The sequence below is a fragment of the Marmota monax genome, unplaced genomic scaffold (genome assembly GCF_021218885.2).
Source record: "Marmota monax isolate L192 unplaced genomic scaffold, Marmota_monax_Labrador192_F-V1.1 WCK01_AAM20220418_F8-fsc00064, whole genome shotgun sequence".
Classification (NCBI taxonomy): Eukaryota; Metazoa; Chordata; class Mammalia; order Rodentia; family Sciuridae; genus Marmota; species Marmota monax.
The window spans coordinates 3,057,881-3,084,761 of record NW_026694542.1 but is presented as its reverse complement, the minus strand read 5'-3'; the positions used below and the strand labels follow the sequence as shown (position 1 = coordinate 3,084,761).

Genomic DNA, 26,881 nt, shown 5'->3' with positions numbered 1-26,881 from the left:
TGCTAAAAAAATTATTTGATCAATAGAAATTCCCTATCACTAAAATCAGGTGTTTGGCTTTAATGTGCAGTTAAAACCTGTTAACTGGTACCAAGAAAACCTATTCATTGTTAGTCCTCCAAATAGGCCTGGTTTTTCCCTATTTGTTGCATTAGTCATCCCACTTACTTCCTGATAAATGTCTGATTATCAGGTGCCTATTATGTATTCCCGCCACACCATCCCCTACAGAAGTAGTAGGTTACCACCATTCCTCTATTTGACTGGCTCTTCTATCTCCCAGTAGAGAAAAGACAAAGAGTTATCAAGAAGTAAACAAGAGTTATCAAGGAGGGCAGGATGGAGAATGACCAATTTTCTTCTGTTTTAGGTTAAAGTGGATGATCAATCAGCTCATTAGCAGCACAGAGAGGCTAGCTCTCTTAAAGGGTAGATCCTATCCAGCTTTGAGACCTGGAAGACAAGACCTACCAACATGTGAAAGCCACAGTGGACCATTTCTTCTCTGCTATAATGAAGTATAAACAGAAGAATAATAATTTCAGAGTAATATTCATGATTAATGACAACCAATCAAGATTTCAGTAGAATGTGGTTGTAGCAAATATTCACTTAAAACTTTGGAAGAACAATTACTTAGTCCTTAGGCCAACCAGTTTAATTGCAGTACCTTCTGTTGCTTACATCTTCCTATATATAGAAAACAAATAATCACACAGCTGTGATAAAAGTAGATAAAGATTGTTACTTTATTATTATTACTACAAAATAATTCTAAATAGATGTGAGAAACTAAATGTATTATTCAGGAAGAACATTTTGTGCCTTCACTTAACTAAAATTGAATGTAAGATAATTTGCACTTCTTTAAAAATAATTCTTTGATTCTTTATAATGCTAAATTATTTTCTATTGCCCCCTACCCTTTTTATTATAATTAATATTTCTATTTGGAACAAAGACTACTGGAAAACATTCAGAATAAATTGTGTATTCATTTACATAAATTACAATGACAAATAACTTAAAATAATTTATTATTATTATTTTTTTATACAGTTTTGATCCCAGAACTTCTATGTCAGTAATCTTCATAATCCCATCCTTCCCTTTTAACATTCAGGGGCTTGGAACTAAGAAAGTAAATGCAAGCAGTCTAATTAGATATATTACATTATTATTACATTATATTACGTTTTATTTCAATTTCATAGTGTCACAATTTCAAAGTAATTCAATATTCAAATGTAAAATAGCCCTAGGCCTTAAAGGGAAACTAAAGTCAAATTTGAAATAAGAATATAATCTTTGAGCCGTCTTAGGGCTTAGTGACTTCTCTTTCACCTTTGAATTTTTTTAAATAATGGCCATTCACACTGAAGGAAAATAGCTGTTTTGGAGATAAATAAACATGCTCCAACATTCTGTTCTATAGCCTGATACAGATAACTGTGCGCGTGTGGGCGTGTGTGTGTGTGTATGAAGGGCCAATAATTTGAAAAGCAACTATAGAATTAAGCTGAACAATGATCAAGTTCATGCCTGCACATGTAAGAAACAAAGCAGTTTCTCTTCATATTATCACATTCTTAAATATGGTAGTGAACAGTCATACAGTCTATATAAACATGTGGGTTTCTTATGGTAAAAAGCTGAAACTGTTCTTTTATTTTTAAGTGTCATAAATTAGTTAGCAAGAAAAAAATGCTCAAAATAGAAGGCTTCACTTCATCTCATTACAGAATATTTCTCTTCTGAGAAGGCAGGATACATGATTTCTCAAAAATCATAAATCTGAAGTAGGACTTGGTTGCTACTTCAATTATAGCCTGGAACTGGCAACTTGTGCCCTTCCTTTGCTTCAAAAAAGGTATAAGAAAGAGTGATAAGATCAACATTCACCATTCTTGGATCTTCAGCAAATTCAGGATCAATGTAAAAAAATACTGGCATATCTACTTCCTCTTGGGGGTTAAGCCTTTGTTCTTCAAAACAGAAGCACTAGAAATTATAGAAAGGTATTTGTTTAATAACATTTCTATTACCTGTAACAAAGGAATAGTCACTTCTTGACTTTTAAGTTCTATGATAGACTAATAGCATGTTTCAAGCTCAGATTGAGTTTTGTTTTAAGGACTGAAATTCTAATCTTAAAAGCAAAATATTAATTTGGTTTGACGATCAGTCTTTATATAGCAGTTTAAACAGAGAAGATAAAAGTAGCTTGAAGTCTATAAGAAACAGTTTTCAGAAATTATAAGTATCTACTAAAACATTATAGTAAGTTTCATACTAAACAGTTTCATGTACCTTTACTATATTCCTTGTTTGCACTGTTTACCTGTATTTTATTGAAATACTGTCCAGCTTCAAATGGTACAACATTGTATGTAGAAATTCCAATTATTGGTTTGTCAGTAGGATTCTTAGCTTTATAAAATGCCAGTGCAGTCTCTCCTGGTACTACCTGTTTTAAAGAACACACGTTATCAGTACTTTAAATCTCACATACCTCCTTTTTTTCCCTACTAAATTACAATCCTTATTTTTGCTGTTCTTCAGACCACCACACCTGAGGTTCAGCAAAATAAATTGTGAATCTTACCCACAAACCTGAGTCTCAAATTTTATTTGCATGTCAATGAAGAATCAGTGTATTGTTAGGTATAATTAGTTATGTATTACCCTCAGATATATCTGAGATTTTCAAACAACAGTCTACAAATTATTCAAAAATACGTCCAAGGACAAGCCAACTATATCACAGCCCAAGCCTCACTTCTTTGTAACACTTAAACATGAATGTCATGATTATTTTTTTTAAATGATACTAACATTAAACTTACCTTGAATTAAATTATAATCAAAGTAAATTCAAATGAATAAAACCAAAAAATGCTAATGCACTGAAAATAGGGAAGCTTAAAATAAAAAATTTCCAAAAGATAGTCTTGTCTACTTGTACCAGTATACCATCTTGTACCTTGTTTTCTACCACATAAATGAACCAGTGCAAAATTATAACCTATGAAACCCTTAGTCATTGAAGATACTCAGTCAGGTTAACTAAACTGGACAAGTACTAATATTTAGAAGCGTTTTCCAATGAGGGTTGAAATTAAGTCTTTCCTGTTAATCCTCAATTGAGAGAATTTCAGTTAAAATCCTTGCAAGGTTGCAATTAGTTAACATTTAAGAAAGCTTTAAAGTATATGCTCTATTACATTAAGTACAAAGCACTATTAAAAAGTCATTTCAGCTGGGCATAGTGGTGCATGCCTATAATCCCAGTGACTCAGGAAGCTGATGCCAGCCTAGGCAACTCAGTGAGACTCTGTATCAAAATAAAAAATTAAAAAGAAATGGGGATGTAGCTTAGTGGTACAGGTTCTCTGGGTTCAAACCCAATACAAAGGAAAAAAAAAAGCAGTTATTTCAAAATACTAACAAATTCCATGAATAATTCCATTTCATGAAATATATTCCATGAATTATTCATGGAATCTGTTAGTATTTTTAAATTGAGTTTTGATAAGTCAGACAACTTAAGATGAAACGGTTTTTACATTGAAAAAAGAAATCTAATGATTGCTTTAGTTACTTACATATATTTCTGTTTGCTGAGGTCTAAAGTTCCACTGGAGCCTTGCATGCACATCTGCATTAAAGGTACCTTAATGATTCGATCCTTGACAGGCACCATGTTTTCAGTTTGGTCTGATGAATGACCTGCTACTGCTGAAATCTAATGACTGCTTTAGTTACTTACATATATTTCTGTTTGCTGAGGTCTAAAGTTCCACTGGAGACTTGCATGCACATCTGCATTAAAGGTAACCTTAATGATTCGATCCTTGACAGGCACCATGTTTTCAATTTGGTCTGATGAATGACCTGCTACTGCTGATCCTCCAAGTCCAGTAGTCTAGGAAAAAAGATACTAAATATGTTAAATAATACAGATGTTGATCTATTTCTTGAACAAAGCAAAATTTTAAAAGCAATAATCCAGCTAGAGCCATGTTTAAATACTATCTCTGACCATTTCCTATAACTGCCAATGGTTTGCCCATTTTTAAGGTGTCAAAAGCCTATGTTAAAGTGATCCATATGGTATGTTTCAACAAAGTCGTGATTATCTGAATGATCAAAAGTGAATCCTTTGGGAAAAGTAGTTTCTTTGAATTAAAAAAACTATTATCTATTATCACAGAAAATAGAGCACAGAATTTCCAGATTAGCCTTTTATTAAACATACTTCCCTTTATTATTAGTATCTTGTACTCACTAGAATAAAATTTACCCCAAACCTGGTCATTTCAATGAAAATACTTATTATTTCCACTTTTCCATGTTTCTTTCTGGTTCTTTTCCATATCAAAATTACACTGTAGTTTTATTTCCATATACTGCTTTTCTACAGCATTTTAAGTATTTTCCCATGCCAGTTAAAGTTTTTGTATGGTTTACTTCTTCTCATGATATAACTTTTGTAGATGTCACTAGTTAACTAGAGGACATGTCGTCTTTGGCCATTGAATCAGCCTATCACAGGGCATGTAGCTGACATTTCTTGTTTAACTTCATTGGCATTGATTGTTTTCTTGTTTGACTTTATTACTTTCTCATATGCTTAAAAAAAAAAAAAAAGTCCTTGCATCCCTGGTTGTCATTCTTCTGATGCTTGAGGTTATCAGAATTTTGGTTTCCAGATAATTTACCTTTTACTGTACTATATTGGAAACACAACAAAACAAAATTTCAGGTTAGGGGTAGATTCCCAGCAAGATATAATATTACTATCTTCTGCTACTTATAGTCACCTAGCTTCATTTAACTTCCATGTGACATTATCAAATTGCACTATAATCAAAAAAGAAGCATCAGAGGGCAAGTCATTATCCTTGCTTAAAAGATAAGTATATTCTTCTGCCTAATAATAATATTTGAGTTTTGAGATGTAACTTCTTTTCCTAAGAGTCACTTTAATTTGTCCTCCCTCAATATAAGATTCCTTAATATACTTTTTGAACACAGATTCTTCAAAATTTCTAAGTTCAGTGTTTAATATACACACAATTAAAAAGCATTGAAAAGATGTACTGAGCTCAGGTCTAGTTTTGCAACTTATTGAATAAATCTTATTTTCTTTGGATTACATTTTACATGCTCATAAAATGAGGACACTGTTAAGTGGTTTGTATAATCCCTTATTTCTGGTTATAAAATTTTTGTGATTCCAGAAGTAACAGAAGATGTTCATCACATATCACTGTTTTAACATCCAACCTGATTTTAGGATTACAATATTTTTCACCTTTCTGCCCTACCATTCCAAGTGAAGACAGACAGACACATATACAATATTCTCAACTGTTTGGAGCAGGGTTTCTTAACCAGTACTGATATTTGGGGGTGGATAATTTTGGGGGGAAAGTGAGGGTGTCCTGTGCACTGTTGGATATTTGGCAGCATCTCTAGCCTCTACCCACTTGTATGCCAGTACCACTCAACCCGATATCACCCCAGGTTGTAACAAACAGGTCTTCAAACATTGCTAACAGTTCCCTGGGGGGACAAAAATCACTCCCTTCCAGCCAATGATGGTTTCTGAGGAGGATCTACACTTGATCTGGATTTGGTTCTTCTAATGAACTGATCAGGTGATAGTTTGGGGGTTCATATTCGGTCCTCCTGGGTGGCGAGGTAGAGATCAGAGAAATCCACTCTGCTGCGTGGAATAAACAACCACTATGGGGACTAGGGTTCTACTGAGCTTTTCCACTTTCTCGGTGACCTTGAACAAGTCACTGATAGAGCCAGTTTCCTCTTTGAGACCTAACCTTAGACAACCTTCCAACTATGAGCCTCTTCTAGAGGGGCGGCTTCCGAGGTTCTGCCCCGCACCAAATGCGGTTTGCCCTTCCGTGTGCAGTGTTATCATCATCTGTGATTGTACCCCTGACCTTCCTAAACTCCACCAGTCTTTGTCTTGACCCTCGCGATCGCGCCGCCCCCTACCTGGCAATAGAGCCGATAAAGGGGCACAGCGGCGTAAGAGGCCCCCAGCATGCCCACGGCGGCCGCGGTCACGTAGGTGAGCACCGTCTTGTTCCGCCGCCTCCAGTCCTCCTCCTGCGCTCGTGTGAAAGGGTTTGTGCTCTTTGGTCGCCGCCGCCACTGCGCGGCTGGGTCCCGGGCCGGTCTCCGGCGTTCCCATGTCCACAGCCGCCTCAGCCCTCTTTCAGCCCCTCCAGTTCCACTCCACCCCAGGCTAAAGAACGGCTCTACCCTCCCCGCAGCCCCAGTCGGGGACCCAGGGTGGCTCCATCCACAAAAAGCAACAAGCCTCCATCCCGGACGCCAGATCGCTCCCATAACCCCCTGAAAGTACGCCCGCCTGTCAGGGACGAGAGGTCCGATCTCGCGAGGCCTGTTACTTCTCGCGGTATCTGGGTTGAGCCGGCCCCTGCCTTGGCTACCAGACTCCTCAGGTGGCAACGCTTGCAGTCTAGCTACGGAGGCCGGTTTGCGGGACTAACGGTAAGTTCGCGTTTTACCTTCGTGGCTGTCCCTCCCACTTTGCTCCCTTCCAGGGCACTCTTTAACTTAATCTTGAGGAAAATGCGGTTTGCCCTTCCGTGTGCAGTGTTATCATCATCTGTGATTGTACCCCTGACCTTCCTAAAGTCCACCAGTCTTTGTCTTGACCTGGCGGCCGGCGCTCCCGCGGTACCTCTGCTTAGGGCGCCCCAGCTCTGGTCCCCGTGCTTACTGCCCTTGACTTGGGCTCGGGGATCGCTTGTCGCAGGAAGCCTTCTGTGTTAACCACAGTCCTCTCGGATACTCAACATGTGCAACTTCTCACCTGGGCATCGGCTTCTACTGCTGTGATGTCCCTTTGCCACTCGCCCAGTGACAGTCACCACGTCTGGAGCGAAAGAGACTTAGCAAACCTGAGTATGCTCAGAAGGGAGTGACCAGAGTATGAGGGTCACTTAAAAGGAGGGATTGGGGAGAAATGGAGATGTTCATTTTGGGAGGAAAAAAACAAAACCAAAGAGAGAGGGATGTGACGCTTTCTTCAGCTGTCCCAAAATACTTAACTAGGACCAAAGAGGGAGCAGATTGCAGAGCCGATTTTACTGAAATAGAAGGAAGCATCTTTCTGCAGATTATAAAATCGTGATTCAGAACTCAGATTCTCAGGTTAGGCGTTTCCCGGGCCCTCAAGGTGGCCAGTAACTTGACCGAAAACTTAGTGTCCATATTCCTAAAATGGAAATCATCATAATTAATGTGACTATGTATATAAAGTGATTTTTCACCAGTACCTGAGGCATAGTAAGAATCTTAGTAAAAGGCTTTATTTCTAAGGGCTAGCACAAATCAATTATCCCCACTTTATAGATGAAGAAACTGAAGGCCTGAGAAACTTTGTCACTCAACATTTATTTGTTGCACTCTTACTGTGGTCCACACACTTCAATCTGCTAGGAAGAACACAGGAGATAATCAAGTTACAGATACATAAGAAGGGAATTTCAGATAATAATCAGTCAAGGATGACATTGAAATGACATAAAGTTTAATTTGAGAGTGATGACCCCAGGAGGGGCAGCAAAATTAGGTCTTATTTTAAAAAGGCCCAAATAAGATCTTTCTAAAGAAGTGATATTTGAGCCTAGTCCAAAACCATGATAAAGAGCTACTTGCGCAATGACAAGCTGGCTGGAGAGAGGAAGAAAATGGGGTCAGAGTTGTTATACAGAGGCCTAATAATACAAAGCCTCCTAAGCCATGTCCAAGGGAACCTATTAGGAGTGTTTGGAGCATACAACATGACCCAATTTGAGGCACAGTGAAAAAGAGAGATTGGTTACTTTGGGGTGGGGTAAGGGGCGGGAATGAAAGTGGAACAGTTAGAAGCGATTATGGTAGTCCCGGTGAGTGATGACAGTCACCTTGAGTGATGACTGTCACCTTGAGTGAATAATTAACTTGTGGTCCTAAGACCACAATTGCAGAGCCAATAAAATTCAGTTATTTTCTGACTCCTTTCTACTTTGGTACACTTAAAATTTTCAAAATTCTATGATTCTTCAAATTTATTCATATTGTGTTATGACAATGTTTGAAAATCTTTTTCACGTATATGTATCTTGGTGTTCTTATAGCAGATTGTGAGCTCTTTTGGATAAGACCTCATATTTTAACTTTTTTGCAGCATAGACTCAAATACCATGCAATCATTCATGTTCTTGAAGCCAGTAATACATTTCTTCTTAACCATACCTTCCACCCAGACACCCCTTCTACATAGCTCCAGGTAGCAATATAAATATGTCAATAATACTGACTTTGTATTAGATTATTTATTTGATTTTACCTCACTTTATTTTTTGTAAATGTGAAATGAAACTATTCCTTTCCAAGGTACAATAATGTTGGTAGCAAATTTTGGCGTTGGTCTTTGTATATTTCTCATTTAATAAAAGAAAATATGTGACATATCTAATCTTATGATAATATAAAAGGGCAATTCATGTTTATGGAATATTTCTAGATGACAAAATATTTTTGATATTTCAAATGTACTATGCAAAACATCATTTAGTTCAACCTTCAGTTTTTTTTAATTAGAGCATTATAGATATACATCGTAGTTGGGTTCATTTTTTCAAAATCATACATGCTGGAATTTAATTTACTCAATTTCATTCCCTGTTCTCCTTCCCTTTTGCTCCTCTCCTCCATTCCCATTTTCCTTCCTCTACTGATTTTCCTTTTGCTATTCTGTTTACTTTTGATTTGTGATGTCTGCATACACATAAATGTGGAATTCCCTGTGTTATATTTGTACATGCACATAGGGTAATTTTGTTAAATTAATTTCACGTTTTCTCCCCTTTCCCGACCCTCCCCCTTACCCCCTCTTGATCCCCCTTCCACTTCACTGATTTTCTCTATATCATTGAAATATCTGACGCCCCCACCTTTTTTTTTTTCTTATTTTGTTCTAACTTCTGCGTATGAGAGAAAACATCTGACCCTTGATTTTCTGAGTCTGGTTTATTTCACTTAGCATGATATTCTATATTTCTATCCTACTAGCAGATGCCATAATTTCATTCTTAATGGCTGAGTAAAACTCCATTATGTATATATACCACATTTTCTTAGTCCATTCATCTATTGACAAGCATAGGGCTATGGACGTCCAATTTTACTTTGAAATAATTAAAAAATATACATAAAAGTTGCAGCAATAGTGCACAAATTTCTAGCATATCTTTTATCTAGATTCTCTTAAAAATTTTGCACCATTGAAAGATATGAGATGATATTCCAAAACTGTAACCTTAATACTTCCAGGTGTATCTTCTAATTATAAGGACACTTTCTCCTTCATAATCACGGTACAGACATAAAAATGAAGAAGTTAATATTAACCTAGTATTACCATCTGTGGTCACCTTGAGCTGCTATATTGAAATACCATAGTCAGTATCATGAAAATGACACTGGGATTTCATTCTGAGCAAAAATTTGGTAAAGAATGAACTCTTGTCTCCATGGCAGACGAATTCAATGACCTAATATATTAGTTTTCTAGATCTACAACAGCAAATTACTGCAGATGGGGTTGTTTAAACTACAGCGATTTATTTCTCACATTTCTGGAGGCCTAAAGTCCAATATCAAGGTGCTGAAAGATTCAGTTCCTGGTGAGGGTTCTCCTCACTTGTAGCAGTCTGCCATCTTTCTGTGTCCTCTCGTCATTGAGAGGAGTGAACAAGCTCTCTAATGTCTTTTTTTAAAAAGGACACTAATCACTTCCCATCAAGGTTCTACATTTATGACCTTAATTACTTCTTCAATTCATATGCAGCTTCACTTGGGGTTAGGGCTTCAACTTAAGAATTTTGGGGGACAGATACATTGAGTCCTTAACACCATGTTGTCCTTAGACTCTATTGGAATTTTTGTTTGTTTTTATTTGTTTGTTTTAGTTATTCATGACAGTAGAATCTATTTTGATATATTTATACAAGCATCAAATATATTTTATTCTAGTTAGGATCTCAGTCTTGTGGATGTATATATTGTTGAGATTCATTGTGGTGTGTTCATATATGTACATAGGAAAGTTATGTCAGATTCATTCTACTGTCTTTCCTATTCCTATCCTTGCTCCCTTCCCTTCATTACCCTTTGTCTAATCCCCTAAACCATATTCTTTCCTCTCCTTCTCCTTGTTGTGGGTTAGTGTTCACATTTCAGAAAGAACATTTAACCTTTGTTTTTTGGGGATTGGCTTATTTCACTTAGCATGATAGTATCCAGATCCACCCATTTACTGGCAAATGTCATAAAATCACTCTTCTTTATGGCTGAGTAATACTCCATTGTGAATATAGATATCACAGTTTCTTTATCCTTTCATCTGTTCAAGGTCATCTACGTTTGTTCCATAGCTTAGCTGTTGTGAATAAGCATTGATGTGGACGTGTCACTGTAGTATGTTGATTTTAATTTTGGATGTATACCAAGGAGTGGGATAACTGGGTCAAATAGTAGTTTCATTCTTAGTTTTTTGAGGAATCTACATACTGCTTTCCAGATTGGTTGCTTCAGTTTACCGTCCCACCAATAGTATATGAGTGTACCCTTTTCCCCACATCTCGCCAATATTTATTACTTGTATTCTTGATTATTGCCATTCTGGTTGGAGTGAGATAAAAACTCAATGTAATTTTAATTTGCATTTCTTTAATTGCTAGAGATGTTGAACATTTTTTTCATATATTGGTTGAACAGTCATATTATCTTCTTTTGAGAAGCGTCTTTTCAGTTTGTGGGCCCATCTGTTGACTGGGTTACTGGGGTTTTTTGTTTGTTTGTTTGTTTGTTGTTAAACTTTTGAGTTCTTTGTATATCCTGGAAATTGATGCCTCTGAGGTGCAGGTTGCAAAGATTTTCTCCTGTTCTGTAGGCTCTCTCTGCACACTCTTGATTGTTTCCTTTTCTGTGAAGAAGCTTTTTTGATACCATCCCATTTATTGACTATTGATTTTACTTCTGTCCTTAGGAGTCTTGTTAAGGAAGTCATCTTCTGAGCTGATATATTGGAGTGTTGGGCCTACATTTTCTTCTAGTAGGTGCAGGGTTTCTGGTCTAATACCTAGAACTTCAGTCCACTTTGAGTTGAGTTTTATGTAGGGTTTGAGATAAGGATTAAAATTCATTCTACTACATATGGATTTCTAATTTTCCCAGCACCATTTGTTGAAGAGGCTGTCTCTTCTCCAGTGTATGTTTCTGGCATCTTTGCATGGACTTTGTTTGAATCCTCTGCTCATCCCAACATTGCCACTTTAGTTCTAGGATCCAGTCAAGGATTCTTCCTTTTTGTTTTGTTTTCACTTTTTAAAAAATATTTACTTTTTAGTTGTAGTTGGACACAATACCTTTATTATACTTATTTATTTTTATGTGGTGCTGAGGATCGAACTCAGGGCCTCACATGTGTTAGGCGAGCGCTCTATCACAGAGCCACAACCCTGGCCCCCTGTTTTGTTTCATTTTTGGATGTCATGTCTCCTTAGTTTTCTTCAATCTGAAATAGTTCTTCAGTCTCATAATTTTTCAAGACCTTGCTATTTTTGAAGAATATAGACTGGTTACTTGATACAGTGCCCCTCAGTATGGGTGTGTATGATGTACTGTCATGGCTTATGAGTCTTTGACAGGAACATCATAGAAGTGCTGCCCCTCAGAACTCACAGGATGTCAATTTTTTCTATGACTGTGATGTTAACATTATGTATTAAGATATGCCTGCCAGATTTTTCTATTAAAATATTAATTAATAAATACTTTATACTCATTAATAAGCAATTAATATATTTTGTGGGGATAAAACTTTGAAACTGTATAAATATTCTGCTCCTAATCAAATTTTCTCGCAAAATTTAACTTTAGGATGTCAAATGATAATTTTCTAATGTTATTCCTCTTTCCAAGTTTATTAGTTGGAATTTAACTGTATGGTTAAATTCCTTTCTCTATATTTTTTTCATTTATTTGTTTATATCAGAATAACTCATGAATTTCTATTTTAATCAAGGTTTAAATTTCATTGTGATCATTTTTTATTCTGATTTCAAAATTTCCTAGACTTGGCCAATACATGCCCACTTTTGACATGTTCCCAACATTCTTTGGTTATTTCCTTCCCTTCCAACACAAGATGTGCAAGGCCCACCTTGTGTTTTCCTATCCTAATCCTGGAGTCAGCCATTTCTTCAAGGAATTTTGGTTCCTTTAGTGGAGAGTGGTATTTAGAAACAAAATCTTGGAACCAGAAGTGATTATTGCTATTTGAGTGACATTGCTTCTAGACCTTAGTAGAGAAAACTAAATAGTTTGTATGTATAAACAGTTATCAGTGTGTGTCCAACGATGAAAATTACCATCGTTAAGATGGCATATTTTGAAATTATTTCTGAGTCAGAACAAACTGTTTAGATAGAGTTGACATAGGATTGACGTCAGAGACTAAGGTTGACATATGGTTCCAAGGAGTTATTATAATAAAAGGTCTATCAGTGCACATAGGTACAATAATAATGCAGCACTGGGGGATGCTGAAATGCATGTTTTTCTTTAAAGCTTTAAATGAGTGCATAACCCTGGTCTGCAATTTTTATGAGTTGGAGTGTGCTTGTGTTGTTGCGTAATTATATTACAGATCATTGTGATTAGTGATGCTAGATAATAGATTCTGCCATGAATGGCATAAGAGCTCCCTGGGGCAAGGTTAGTCCAACCCTGTTATACAGGTAGAAGTGTTGATTACACATTTAAAATATAAAAGACTGGTGTGGCATTAAAGACTTGACAACTTTAATTTTCAGTATCATTCTTCAGTGGAAAATAATCAGCCTTATAAACTCTTTCTGGTTAGTTTTGCTGTGTCCAATTTTACGTATTAGGTTAAATATATTATCATATAAGCCATTTTGATATTCACGTCATGTTTTCCTATATGATTGTTTTCAGGCTTTCTGAAGACTTAAGGATTGATTATAAAGATGTGAATTTTAAATTTTGATTTGCAGTTACTTTTTTTTTAGTATTTTAAAGCATAATATAAAATAAGAAAATTGCAACTTCAATTTTAATATGGTAGTCACTGATCTGTATTTCTTGACTGTTTGCATAATAAAGCTCCTGGATCCATTCAGAAATGTGAAATATCTAACAATTATTCTAGCAGTATTAACAGCTATTTATTTGGTAGCTATTTATTGTAACTCTTGTACATAATGGAGGAAGAGTAGAGTATTTGAATAATAGTAAGAACACATGAACTGTAATTTACTTGAGAACTGCTGGGCATGCGCTGTTTTCCAGTTAGTGCACAATAATGCCATGAAGTTGCCTCAGAAAGTCATCTTTGTTTCCTATTTCTTGGCAGCTGCTTTTGTGCCCCTTTTTTTGAGGAGCTACTCTATTTGAAAGATCTTGAATAAGTTTATATGGTTAACAGATAATGTGAAATGGAAATCGAAATCATTAATAAAAGGTATCCATTTAGTCACAAAACATTTATCAAGACCAAGGTTACCTTCTTGGATATGAGACTTTTGTAATCACACAGGATCCTGCTTTTAAAAGGACTTAGATGGGCTCTTGCACTTGTTTTAACTCTTTGCTACCACTGTCTTGAAATTCTTAATAATTGCTTAACATGAGGCCTTGCATTTTTTGTGGGGGGGGCTATTAGGCTTTGCAGTTTATATAACTGGTCCTGGTCAAGACACACACATGCAGGCACACAGTGTTATATTCCACGTGGACTGAAAGACATTCTGACATGATTCAGGCTAAATCATAGCCTACCTATTGTAATAAGAAAGGTTAAAGACAAAGGCAGAAAACTAGAGCCCAAATTCAGGAGGCTAAAGGTAAGAAATAAGGCAAAAGGAAAATCTGGTCTCCTGAGAATAATAAGGATATGTTTTGAAATAAGAATAAGCAAAAGTTAAACTGTACCTTGACCCATATGACTAGATAATCTAAACACTGCCTACTTCTCCAACATCATCCCTACCACTGTCTCCCCATGCACCATGCTCCAGCTACACATCCTTGGGTTCTATAAATACCTAAGTTTGTTTTGCTGCTGTGAGACCTTTTGACTGCCTGGAATGCTTTGTTCTTCAGTCATAGCTGACTTATTGTTTGGGTTTTAGATAGAATGAACACCCAGTTTAAATTTGCCCTCCTCTACCTGGTCACATTTGATATTACTTTTCAGTAACTGAAATCTAGTTCATTTCATTTTTTCTTTTTTTAATCGATTTTCTCCTACCACTAGAATGCAAATGCCCTAAGAACAGAGATTTTGATTTGTTCACCATATTATCACACGGATTTAATATCAAGATCGAGGTATGGTAGCACACTCCTGTAATCTCAGTGACTAGAAAGGCTAAGGCAGGATATGGCAAGTTGAGACCAGTCTCAGCAACTTAGCCAGACCCGTAGTAACTTAGCAAGACCCTGTCTCCAAATAAAAGCTGAAAACACCTAGGGATGTAGCTCAATGGTAAAGCACTCCTAGGTTCAATCACTGGTACCAAATAGCAACAACAACAATAAAATAACTTAATGTATAATGCCTGTATGTAATTGTGATAAATAAATGTTTGGTGGATAAATGCATGTATAAAAACATGCATTCAGGAGCAATCAGGTAGTCTAAGGAAACTTCCAAGAGTAGTAAGCTGTTGTGCTGATGAAGATCTCATACTTGAAGACCTGAAAACTCCTTCTTAGGAGGAGTTTTCCAGTGTTACCCACAACGCTGGGTTGTGTGTACAAGCGGATTTGTAGGCGTCCATCCTCAAGATTCCAGAACTGTTTCAATTCAAGAAAAGGAAAGGAACTAGCAAAGGAAATATTTCCTTTGGATACAGAATAAAAGAGACAGTAAAATAACTCTGTCTAATCTTTTGGAACTTTCTTGTCATTTAAAAAAGATCATTTAACTAAAGTTTAGCCCATTCCTGATTTTGCCAGTGTTAAGCAACCCTAGAGTTGTGTGCACAGCTGATATTTTATCTGGAAGATCTTTGCTGTGATAAAGTATACAAGTTGCCACTGCTTCTAAATGCTATTATTTTTATGTCTCTTCCAGTATAATACTGAATTGAAGATCAATTTTACAACAAAAAAAAATAGTGACATTTTTAATATTAGCTTTAGTGAATCAATATATAACAGGCATTTCTGTCTTGCCAGTCTAGTCACAGAATCTGTACAGATTATTTATTAAGTAGCTAGCATCATCATGCCCTCATCCTCTCTTGAAATGATTTTAATATAAAACATCATTACACTAGTATTTTTCCCCCCTTTGGTGTATTCCCACCCATATGACCTGACTGTAAGCTACCATATCCTAGGCAAGGATCACTCTGACCATAGAGTGCATGTACATTTCAAAAATTCTCCCCTTATGAATGTTTTTTATTTTCACAGAGCCCAAAAGAAGCTTTATATTTCATTTTATGAATAATTTTGTCATTCTATTTATGGAGAGACTGGGGTTGGGGGCAGGATAATTGACTGCTGAAAACCACATGGGTAGGGGTCAGCAGAAATGGAACTCAGACCTCTAGAGTAGCATCTTTGGCTGCAGTGCACTTCCAAATACATAATCAGTGGCAGGAAAAATTCCCAGTTTTTCTTTTTGAACAGACTATAAATGGCTAATTTCAGAAGAAAAGAAAGTTAAATGCCTCTTGTACTATGACTTTCTGTGCTTTGAGTGTTTCTTAAATTATTGCAGGAAAAAAGGTGTGGTTTATTTATTTTTACTGCTTATCAATTTGCATACACAGGAGTAATTATAAGAAATTTTTTAAGGGTATTTCCAGTTTTGTTTGGGAAACACCTTTACATCTTTTACAAAATGTAAAATTTGTCAATATCTTAGCAAATGGAGAAAAAAGAATGATATAAAGAAGACATAACTGGAAAGAGCTAATTTTAAATGCTACATATCAAAAAGGAAGGACAAATATGTTATAATTACTAACTATTCTATGATGATATTGATGTACTGACAAATATTTTCATATATTTGTTCAGTCACCTCTTGCCGACCCATAGGGTATTAAAAATTACTTACCTTTGGGCTGGGGTTGTGGCTCAGTGGTAGCGCGCTCGCCTCGCACATGCTAGACCCTGGGTTTGATCCTCAGCACCACATAAAAATAAATAAGTGAAATAAAGGTATTGTATCCAACTACAAGTAAAAAAAATAAATAGTAAAAAAATTACTTACCTTTAAGAAAATATCTTTCCTTTTATACACATGTTCTAGATTTGGATTTATCACCACTACTATTTAAAATGTTTTTTTTTTTATCATTTGTTCTAACCCTCTTTTTTTATTTTTCATAATTATTAAATGTGCCAAATTTTCATTTTCAAGGGATAATTGACAAGCCATATTCACCTGCCTTCCTTGGGCACTTCTGACCTTAACTATATCTTCCTGTTTGAACATAAGTCAAGGTGTGCCCTCCAGTTGGAGGTGGGTTACTTTATATAATGTGTAAACCTTTAAAAACAATCTCTCCTCTATGTCCTTGGACAAGGTAACAGTGCTCTCTTCTGAGAGGCTTCCTTGAGCTCCTTCCTTTCCTTTTGTTCCCTAGCAATATAAGCATAAGCCCTCACTTGCAGAATCAACTAAAGATTTCCAACCAGTTGATCAGATAGTCTGGTGGATCTTCAGAGACCTCTGCATGGCCAGGGGCTTCTTAGCAATCATTTTCTTATGAGCTTAAGAATAGAACTATTTCTGACCTACATGCCCAGCCCTTGTTTTAATTTAATTTTGAGACATAGTCTTGCTAAATTGCCTAGGCCAGCCTCAAATTTACAGTCCTCCTGTCTTGGCCTCCGGAGTAGCTGGAATAATAGGCATATACCTCTATGTCCAATTAAAGTTATTTATGTTATTGTTATTATTATTATGAAGAGAATGGGCTTCATATTAAACCAGCAAATTTCTCCATGACTGGTATCACACCATGTTCTTTCCTTTCCTCTTGTAATCTTTGTAGAGACAGACTATTAAAAGACATCAGAACTCCTTGACCTCACAGCTTGTGGCATACTTTGAAGTATATATGAAAGTACTTTGTCAAGGAAGGATGGGAATGTTCTTGCTTACAAAGCTCTTATGAGTCTATTGAAGATGAATTGTTTTAATCTTTGCAACGAAAGCTGAATAAATTTAGTTTATGATAAAGACTGTGTTGAGGTGTTAAGATGTACTTGGTTATAAATTAATATAATGCAGACGCACAGTTTACAATGAAAATCTAACATGAATAGTGCCTGTCTTTTCTTCTTCTAGTTTATTAGCAACATTTAAAAATGAAAACATTTAATCACATTGTAGAATTTCAAATAGAAAGGAAATTTTTTTCTAGAAGATAACTGTACCTAAAGCTTTACAAAAATAGCTTTTGTTATTTACAAATTAATGTATTTTAAAAGGCATTAAATTAACAACAACAAAAAAGAGAAAGTATCTAGGAATTAACTTAGAAATGTACAAGATGGATGTGAAGATAACTTTAAAACTCTATAGAAGGTCACAGAATATTTGAACAAATGGAAAGACATACCAAGTTCTTGGATAAGAAGACTTAAAAATAACATCAAAATATAGATACTAATACTGTCTCAATTAATTTGTGATTAATCAGTTTTAATGTGATTTCTTAATAAATAGCATTATTTTACTTTTTAACCAAGGTAGGGAGATTTTGATGGTTATGTGTAAAAATAAACAGCTAAAACTAACTAGGGAAACTTGTTTAGAAAACAAGAGGAGATTGGTTTTTTTTTTTTTTTTTTTTTAGCCCAAGTTCAGTAAATTTATTTTGTCAAAACAATTGATATCTTGAGCATTACTGAGCCAACAGGACATCAAAATAAAAAGTTGTCTAAAGTTAAAGGCACAGTACATTAACAAACAAATGATCCTCAATCACAAAATTATAAATGCAGTTTGGGATGGGGATAGGCGGGAGGGGAGTTAATCCAAACTACAGCAATGAAGTCTTCAAACCACCTTCCGAACAGGGCTGCTGAGGAGATTGGTTTCACTAGATATAGAAACATTACAATGCTGTAGAAAACCACTGTGAGTATCTTCTCTCAGTATGGTAGCCAGGGAGATTTAGGTTTGGCATTGCTAACTATCCGAACTAGAACTATCCGTGGCTCTTCTACAGCAATAGATTGCCCAATGCACATGACCTTTATCTCTAATCTGCTAAGAAGATACCTCATAATAGCTCTGGAGATGGCAGATTGAGAACTGAACAGCCCAGCCTTAACCCTTTCTAGTGAAGAGCATTCTGTGGAAGGCCTTTGATGTTTCCCAGTATGAATAAATCAGGCACAGGCTCCATTTTGCCGTTAGGCTAGAAGCTCGATCGATCCTTCTCATCTGCTGGTCCCACCCTCTGCTTTTGAAATTATTTTCTGTGTCCTGTGGTTTTTTGGTCATTCTATTTTTCCTAGCTTTTATTTCTCAGCCAGCCCGTTCCATGGAGGGGAACCCCATTTTCACTGCCCATGTGGGATTTGGATGGACAAAGTCTTAGTAATTGAAACAGATCAGTTTTGGAACATGAATATATTGACTAACCAGAATAAGAATTATGGAAGTAAACCCAAATACTTAATAAGATTTGGTATGCTATAAAGTGTCCATCTCATATCAGTGGAGAAAAGATGGGTTGTTTAATAAATGTGGTTATGACAATAGGTGATTTTCCAGGGAGGAATTATAATAGTCAGATCGATACTTTAGATCATACGGTAGGATAGATTCCATATGGATCATATTTTTAAATTAAAGTATAAAAATACCAGAAGAAAAATATGAGATTTGTTAACTTTGGAGTGGACAAGGAATTTCTAATTTGATCTTAAACCCAGAAATCATAGAAGACTAATGTATTTAGCCACAAACCTTTTCATAACAAAACGTCATAACCAAGAACAAAAGGAGGTGGGGAAAATACTTGCAATTCTTAGTGCAGGTAGAGGAGAAATCTTCCTGGAATTTAAGAAACTGAACTCAAAAAAAAAATTACCAATGAATAGAAAAATTGGCAAAATGCTAGATGGTTCACATGAAAGGAGATATTAAATGGTTCTTAAAGCATAAAGGAGAAAAGAAGCTTAGCCTTAGTCAGGTTAACTTAAGATACCATTTTCATGAAGAAGACTAGCAAACCCCCCCCCCCAAAATGTAGAATATTATGTTGGTGAAAATTCAGAATCTAACAGACAAGAGTATTTATGGAACAGTATATTAGTACAATCCTGAATGATGGCAATTTCAGTTTTATGGCATTTCAGTAATTTCATCAAGTTAATATTTACTATAATTTCTGGCAGAAGATATTTTTATTCCTTTCTCTTGTATACTGTCTGTTTTTCATCTAAGAACTAGTTTTAGAAATTATTAACTAGCATGTCTCTGCAAATATCAATTATCAAGTCTTACTCAAACACCATATGTGTAATGTACAGATTCTTCCTCTGATGACGTTTCTAATTAAATGGGATAAAAACTGGTTTGATAAGATTGTAGGGGGAAAGATTTATACACTGAAGTAAAGCTAAGTTTTCTGTTGATTTTGCTGACCTAAACTTTTCCCCCTATTATGACTCACCAAACTTGATAAACAGTTGGCATATTTTTAAGTAAAGGAATAAGAATTTACTCTTTAGTCATTCTTTAATAATGTTTGGTTGTGGGATATGTGCACATCTGTGTGTGTGACTGTGAGTGTAACATTACTAAATGTGTCATAAAATGCCTATCCCTCCTGTCTTGTTTACCTGTTTCTACCTATTCTTGCAAGGCCCTCCAACAACAGGGTTTTAGTAATGTCTTCAGGGTAGACTTTGCTTTCCATCTCATCTCCAGTACATAGTTATGGCCAGGCATGTGAAGTGAATGGAGCAATTTAAACACTTAACTGTTATACTAACACTTTAAATAGAAATATTTTAAACATCTAATTATTTGTAGCATTTTGTGGAATGCATTGTAGAGAGTTAGAGTTGATATGTCCATTGGACTTGGCTATGTTCCAAGGGACGCTGAGAACCCTGTGTTCTGCTGAGACAAATCACCATTAGATGGGGATCTTGGTCATTTGATACCAGTGAAGATAACTGCTCATAATTTTTTTTTTTTTTTTTTACATCTCCCTTTGAGCCGGTGTTACTATTCCTACCTTAATATGGTGTTACCTATGTGTTACCAAGAGGCTGGGTAATTCTTTCTAAGGCCACATGATTAGCACATAGCAGTCCTGCCATTTGAACTTTTTTCACTTAGTTGTAGTACATTCTCTGTGATATTAAATAAGATGCTTGTATTTGGAATACTTAGTGTAGTGTGTGACACACAGTGACAATAAATGGTGGTTACTATTTCTTATTATATCAAAACTTCCTCCCCTGAGGTTTGAGAATCTGCCCCATGCATAGTATAGATTAAAACAAACTATAATAAACTTACTTTTAGAATTGAGTTCTCTTCTGGGCTGGGGTTATGGCTCAGTGGTAGAGTGCTTGCCTAGCATGTGTGAGGCACTGGTTCAAACCTCAGCACCACATAAAAATAAATAAACAAAATAAAGGCATTGTGGCCATGTGCAACAACAACAAAAAAAATTGAATTCTCTTCCATAACTGGCTTTGTCAGTCTTTTTGTTTAATTGGTGCATAATAATTTTATAGAATAGTGAGTTTCACTGTGGCATATTCATTCTTGCACATAATTTGATCAATTTTATTCCTCACTACCTCCCTTGCTCTCTCTCCTCCCTCTCCCTTATTCCCTTCCTCTACCCTAATGTTTTCCCTGCTATTCTCATGAAAATACCCCCTACACCCCACCCCGAGTTATTTCAGTGCTTTGGACAACTGAGTAGCTCTTCTCTCTGAGTCAGTACTGGCCACATCCCTAGGATTTTAAGCTCTTCAAGACACCTCTCTTTTCCTCATGGGGTAGTACTGCATAATTTTCTTGCTTCGTGGCTGTTGACATTGCTGCTGACAGTGTTGTTGCTTGGTGGTTTCCTTTCTCTTGCTGCTTGATATACTTCTGCTGTTCCTTTGCTTGCCACTGTAGGGGCTGTGATAGTTAAGTGTGCTTTGAACTCCCAGGCCAGTGAGTAACTGTGCTAAGCTCCTAAAAGGTAGTTAGCTTTTGTTCAAGGTATGTTCAATTTATTTATAGAAGAATCTATAATTTCTTCTGCATGCAATGGTTAGAAAAGAGATAGGATAAACCCTTGATTTGAGTTCTTTACCTCTGTAATTGGTTTACAACAAATATCCAATGTTTAAGGAAAATTTGGCAAGTTTCCACACATGTAACCATCGGTGAAACCATCACTACTCCTAAGGTACCTACTGTGCCTATGAAAATTGAGGCTTGAAGAAACCCCAAAAGCTCAAAATGGAACCAAGGTCTACTGAATCTCAAGATTCATACTAGATAGAATCTCTAAAGCCCAAGTTCTTGCTGGGGGGTAAAAATCACTATTTCTCATTTGTGTGGGGAAAAAACACAATCTCTGAATCCAGCTACTGCTTGCTTCAATAAGAGAGTTATGCTAAATGAGCCTAAAGTGTTTTTCAACTATAAGTATCTTCTGTTTGTTATAAATATGTTATATCTTAATAAAGTTAAATTTTTAGAAAACTGATATTTAGTTAAAAATGATGTCTCTACTTTCCCTCCCAAGAGGCAACTAATATGTATTGAAGAGGTTAAAAAAAGTAAAAATTCATGATGTTAGTGAGCAGGTTCCTTTTCTTCATTCATGTCTTATGCAAAGGTAATAAACCTCTGTTCAAATTCAGTTTGTTTTAATTAAATGAAATTGTACTATTCTCTGTAATTTTCACAGTGGAGCTATATGAGACTATAATTTTTTTCTTTTCATAGGGAAGTGTTTAAGAAGATCATGGAGTAATATGAGTCAGAGTAATAAAAGATCTGCAGGAAATCCCTCAAGAGAGTTGGTGAGATAATAAGAATTTCTGTTTTCTTCAAGTGTGTTCTATAATTATTTTTCTAACTGTGAACATCATAGTCTTGTGCTCACAAGAGACATTTTCCTCAATCTTGTATTATTGTGTGATTTGTTAAGCATATCAGTGGTGGAAATTATAATAATTACTACCTAAAGCTTTGCTGCATTCTTCACTTTTGCCAGAGAATTCAGATTTTATATAGATATAGTTATTCATAATGATGTAGATATAGGCCAATCTATCTAGAGAGTTATCATTACCTTTAAGATATTATCATCAATGACTAAAATGCTATAGCTCAAAGTACACAAAATATATAAAACATCTGTATATGAGCATATATTGTTTATGTAAATAATATACAAAGTTGGAGTCAAATTTGACTATTTTAATATCTATTCATTTTCTACTGTTTCAGTTTTAGGAAAAGAAGAATTTGTAGACCCTTCACCAAATTCTTCATTTATACCACTGTTAAATCCAAGGCACCTGTGGTGAAAGCATGAATAAAAACACATCTGCTACAGCATCATCTGGTCTACTTGAAAAGTAATTTAAATCAAATTCAATGTGTTTTAAAATATTGAAGTTTGAAATATATAGACTATTAATGAACATTTCTTAAAAGTTTTTATACCTACCTTTCTCATGTGGTCTAGGACAGCAGTGATGAGTAATGAGTAAAGTAATACATTGAATTACCAGTATTTCAGTGTGTGTTAGTCAGCTTCCCAAATCTGTGACAAAAATACTTGAGTTAATCAACTTATAAGGAGGAAAGATTTTTTTGGCTCATGGTTTCACAAGTTTCAGTTCATGATCACTTGGTGCTGGCACTTTGAGCCTGTAGCAGCATAGTACATGATGACAGGACCACATGGAGGAGGAGTTCTTTCTACCTCATGGTGGCCAGGAGACAGATCCTAATAGCTCCTTCAAGGCCACGCCCTGGTGACCTAACTGCCTCCAACAAGACCTCATCTCCTAAGAGCCCACCACCTCCCAGTAGCACTACAGGCTGGCAACCACGCCTCTGAACACATGGGCCTTTGGGGGACACTTCTAAACCATAACACAGTGTACATCGATGTGTGGGACAAATTCTGCATTCTCTTTAAAATGGCCTGTAGAAATTAGACTTTTTAAAATTTTCATTTGATTTTTTTTAAATATCTAAAAGATTTTATAATTCAGTGTAAAAATTACATAGTATAAGATTAGCTTTGGCTAACTAACCATTCCAAAGCACCTTAAAACAATAAGAATTCATTTGTTCTTACAATTCTGTAGATTTGCTGAGAAGTCTGGTCTATACCAGATACGCAGAATGGCTCCTTCAAGGAGAACAGATATAGACCTTACTTTTAATATAAAGGAGCAGTAAAGTCACAATGTCAAGAGGCATGCAACCAGGGATAGAAAAAATTAGTGGCCATTTTGCTAACATATAAATATATTGACAAGGTTTAATTGGGAAAGTCTGGCTCTTATTCTTATCCTTCCCTCTATGTCCTTAATCATCCTATAGATAACTTTTTATTCTTTTTTTCAGTGTTATTTTTGTATAAATAAATGAATGCATATATAAATACACAAATATTATATACATAATATATAGACATAATTGTATATATTTGGATTCTACTCTCCAAAATATTCTAAACTAAAAGTATGTTACATATATACTCTTTTGATTTTGCCCTTTTGTCTTAAAATTATTTCCTGATGATCACTGCAAATCAGTTTATAAAGATTATTCTTGTTCCTTGTCAAAATTGCATAATAGTCTCTTCCTGTGTATGTACTGTAATTTGTTCAGCCACTAACTTCTTGATGGATAATTGGATTGTTTGCAATTTTTGGTAAGCACAAGTTATGCTAAAATGAAGAATCATTGGACTTTTTCCAAGAATCTCTTTGAGAATGGGATTGCTAGATTAGAGGGTAATGTTTTTGGAGGGGTTACTAAATTTGAGTTTTTGAGGTTGTACCAATGTATAAAAGTGCCTCTTTACCAGGTTCAGTAACACATACCTGTAATCCTAGTGGCTTGGGAGGCTGAGGCAGGAGGATCACAAATTCAAGGCCAGTCTCAGCAATTTAGTGAGGACCTAAGCAACTTAGAGCCTGTCTCAAAGTAAAATATAAAAAAGGGCTGGGGATGTAGCTCAGTGATTAAGTGCCTCAGGGTTCAATCCTCAATACCAAAATGAATGAATGAATGAATGAATGAATGAACCTCTTTTCCTATAGCTTTGTGATCAGAGGATTTTGTTCAGATTTTAAGTATTTGTCGATCTGATAAGTAAAGAATAATAGCTCTTCTTAGTTTTAACTTGTAATTCTCTTATTACTGCTAACTGTTGATCAGCTGAACAGCTTTTAAAATTAAAAAAATAAGTAATCTAAATTCTTAAAAGGGTAATTTTAAGATCCTAGTCATGTGATAAAGTTTTATGCTATCATTGAAGTTTATGTTTAGAAAATCTTTTAACAGCATGGAGATTGAATATAATAATTCTGGGGGGAAAAACAGGACCTATAACTGTTTATATAGAGCAATGTTAATTCAGAAAGAAAAAAATATAGATAGATTTGTAGAAAGAAGATTAGAAGTAAACATACTGCTTTGTTAATAGTGCATAATCTGTTGGGATGAGAAAAAGAAGGTTTTTTTTTTTACTGAAATAATAATATATGCTGGATGCTGTATATAACCTTATTGAAGGAAATTCACATTTAGGTTTGCTAATGAGGTACCTTAGTTCCCTTTCTCTCTGTCATCTCTCCCATTTCTAGGCTTCATTCATTTATGCTTTTGCAACCTAATATCCCATGAAGAATGGGCTGGAATTTATGTTAGTGGAATATTTTAGACCCAGTCCTCTCTGCCTTCTGTCTTTTTTCCTAGCTAATTGCCTATTACCCTAGTAACTAGATAGGCTTTCTAACACAAGCACTGAATTCAGCATAATGCAATCCTAAAGGATGTACAGATAGGGAAAAAAATATTCAATAACAGGAGATTTTGTAAGTTTTTAAAATTTCTTTTCTATTTTTCATTATTATGTAACTTTTGAATGTAGCGGTTTTCTTAAAGGCATACTTAGAATTTCTGTGGCAGAAGCTAAGAAAGCTTTTTCTAAGAACTATAATCATATGTAAGTTATGAAGTAACATCTTCTTCCCTATCCCTTTTTGGGCTAGGAATTGAACTTAGGGTATCACACATGATAAGCACGTGCTCTACTGAGCTACACCCCATCCCCTAAAGTAACTCTTTTTTTTTTTCCCCAAGGTTGACCTTATTTGATATATCTGAAGATAGCTGGAAGTCTCGTATTCAACAAAGACTTAATACAACTCATAGCACCCTTGTCTCTGAGCTTATATTACAGCTCTCTTTGTGACCTGGGTCACCAACTTACCTATCTGAATTTTTGGTATTTTAGGAAAGTGAGAGTAAGAATCTTACAGTTTGTGTTAATATTAAATTGGATGGCATTATTACATATGCATAAGCATATTACCCAGAACATAATACACAGCAGCCCTAAGCTTTATTTCAGACTTTATTCAAGTTATTCAAACAGTAAAATACTCTGCTGACTGGAGTGTTCGGGAACACCTCTTGGTGATATACCTTTTGCAGAATTCTCTGACAGTTCCTTCTTTTCTAATGGCAGGAGTAAGTACTTCATAACAGGAAAATACTCTTCCTAAGTTAAAAAAAAAATGAAATGTTTTTTGAGATTCAAATGAAAATGATAATTATTTTGCTTTAAATGTCCATAAATATGTCTTTTAAAATTACTTACCGAGTTCATTAAAATATTTAGTTTTGAATTCCTTCAGTGTCGTCCAATAATCAACTGAAAACAAATCTCTTCAGTCACTCTTAATAAATCCCTAAATTTACTTAAATAATATTTTTAAGGTATTTTCTTTGTTTTCCCCCAAGAAATAAGTATTATACCATAAATTCTTTTATGCTTTTGGTTGTTTTGGAAGAAAGAATTAAAAATAATGTAAGAAAATTTGATTGTTTTTCTGTCACCATACTTTTTAAAAGTAGGCTTTAAGTATATTGGTTGTCTAGATCTAAGAATTTGATTTAAGAAGTAATTGAAAGAAGACATAGGTATAGATCTCTAACCTAACCTGTGAATACTAATTTACTTTATCTTAGGGATCCTGCCTTTCAGATGATAACAGTTGCCAAGGAAACAGGACTTGGTCTAAAGATCCTAGGAGGAATTAACCGGAATGAAGGTCCATTGGTCTATGTTCAAGAAATCATTCCTGGAGGAGACTGTTGTAAGGTAAAAATGAAAATAAAAATATTCCCCATTAACTGGGCATGGTGGCTTATAGCTGTCATTCCAGCAACTCAGGAGGCTAAGGCTGGAGGATCACAAGTTTGAAGTCAGCCTCAGCAATTTAGTGAGACCCTGCCTCAAACTAAATAGTAAAAAGGGCTGGGGATGTGACTCAGTAGGTAAGCACCCCTGAATTCAATCCTTGGTACCAAAAAAAAAAAAGATTGAAAAGCAAATAACAAATACACTCATGCCAGTAGTAAGGTTTGTTTTCCTCTTTTATCAGCAAAATTTTAGTGTAAATTGAATGTCTTCATTGAAAGATAAAAAGGAACCAAGAAAAGACCTTAAACCCAGGAGCTTTACCCTAACAAATGAATAGGTTCTTTACATAT

General features: G+C 35.4%; 3 protein-coding genes across 4 annotated transcripts in view; 2 read left to right on the top strand and 1 right to left on the bottom strand.

Annotated features, from left to right (window-relative positions):
* Tom1l1 (target of myb1 like 1 membrane trafficking protein) overlaps nucleotides 1-1,434 on the top strand; it is a 42,981-nt gene extending 41,547 nt beyond the window's left edge. Inside the window, exon 16 of the mRNA XM_046420649.2 lies at nucleotides 371-1,434. The gene's annotated coding sequence lies outside the window, so the exon portion shown is untranslated. The remainder of the gene's footprint in view (nucleotides 1-370) is intronic.
* LOC124076598 (cytochrome c oxidase assembly protein COX11, mitochondrial) lies at nucleotides 1,021-6,428 on the bottom strand. Its single transcript, XM_046420651.2, has 4 exons — nucleotides 6,022-6,428; nucleotides 3,770-3,925; nucleotides 2,342-2,467; nucleotides 1,021-2,001 (listed from the first exon to the last, which is right to left on the bottom strand). The coding sequence occupies exons 1-4, from the start codon at nucleotides 6,376-6,378 to the stop codon at nucleotides 1,819-1,821; spliced, it is 822 nt and encodes a 273-aa protein (XP_046276607.1). The 5' UTR covers nucleotides 6,379-6,428; the 3' UTR covers nucleotides 1,021-1,818.
* Nucleotides 6,416-26,881, top strand: part of Stxbp4 (syntaxin binding protein 4) — a 162,224-nt gene continuing 141,758 nt past the window's right edge. Inside the window, exons 1-4 of one of the 2 annotated variants that reach the window (XM_046420647.2) lie at nucleotides 6,417-6,543; nucleotides 22,079-22,155; nucleotides 22,586-22,716; nucleotides 26,357-26,489. In XM_046420647.2, coding sequence (XP_046276603.1) covers nucleotides 22,670-22,716; nucleotides 26,357-26,489 — 180 coding nt within the window. In that variant the 5' untranslated portion in view covers nucleotides 6,417-6,543; nucleotides 22,079-22,155; nucleotides 22,586-22,669. Of the gene's footprint in view, nucleotides 6,544-22,078; nucleotides 22,156-22,585; nucleotides 22,717-26,356; nucleotides 26,490-26,881 lie in introns of both variants that reach the window. The other variant, XM_046420648.2, reaches the window with a different exon arrangement.

Coding starts and splice junctions, on each gene's coding strand:
- LOC124076598 (XM_046420651.2), bottom strand. CDS start 6,378: ATGGGAGCGATCTGGCGTCCGGGATGGAGGCTTGTTGCTTTTTGTGGA. Junction 2,468..3,769: donor CTCAGCAAACAGAAATATAT/GTAAGTAACTAA, acceptor TCTTTAAAACAG/GTAGTACCAGGAGAGACTGC. Junction 2,002..2,341: donor AGTATTTCAATAAAATACAG/GTAAACAGTGCA, acceptor TATAATTTCTAG/TGCTTCTGTTTTGAAGAACA.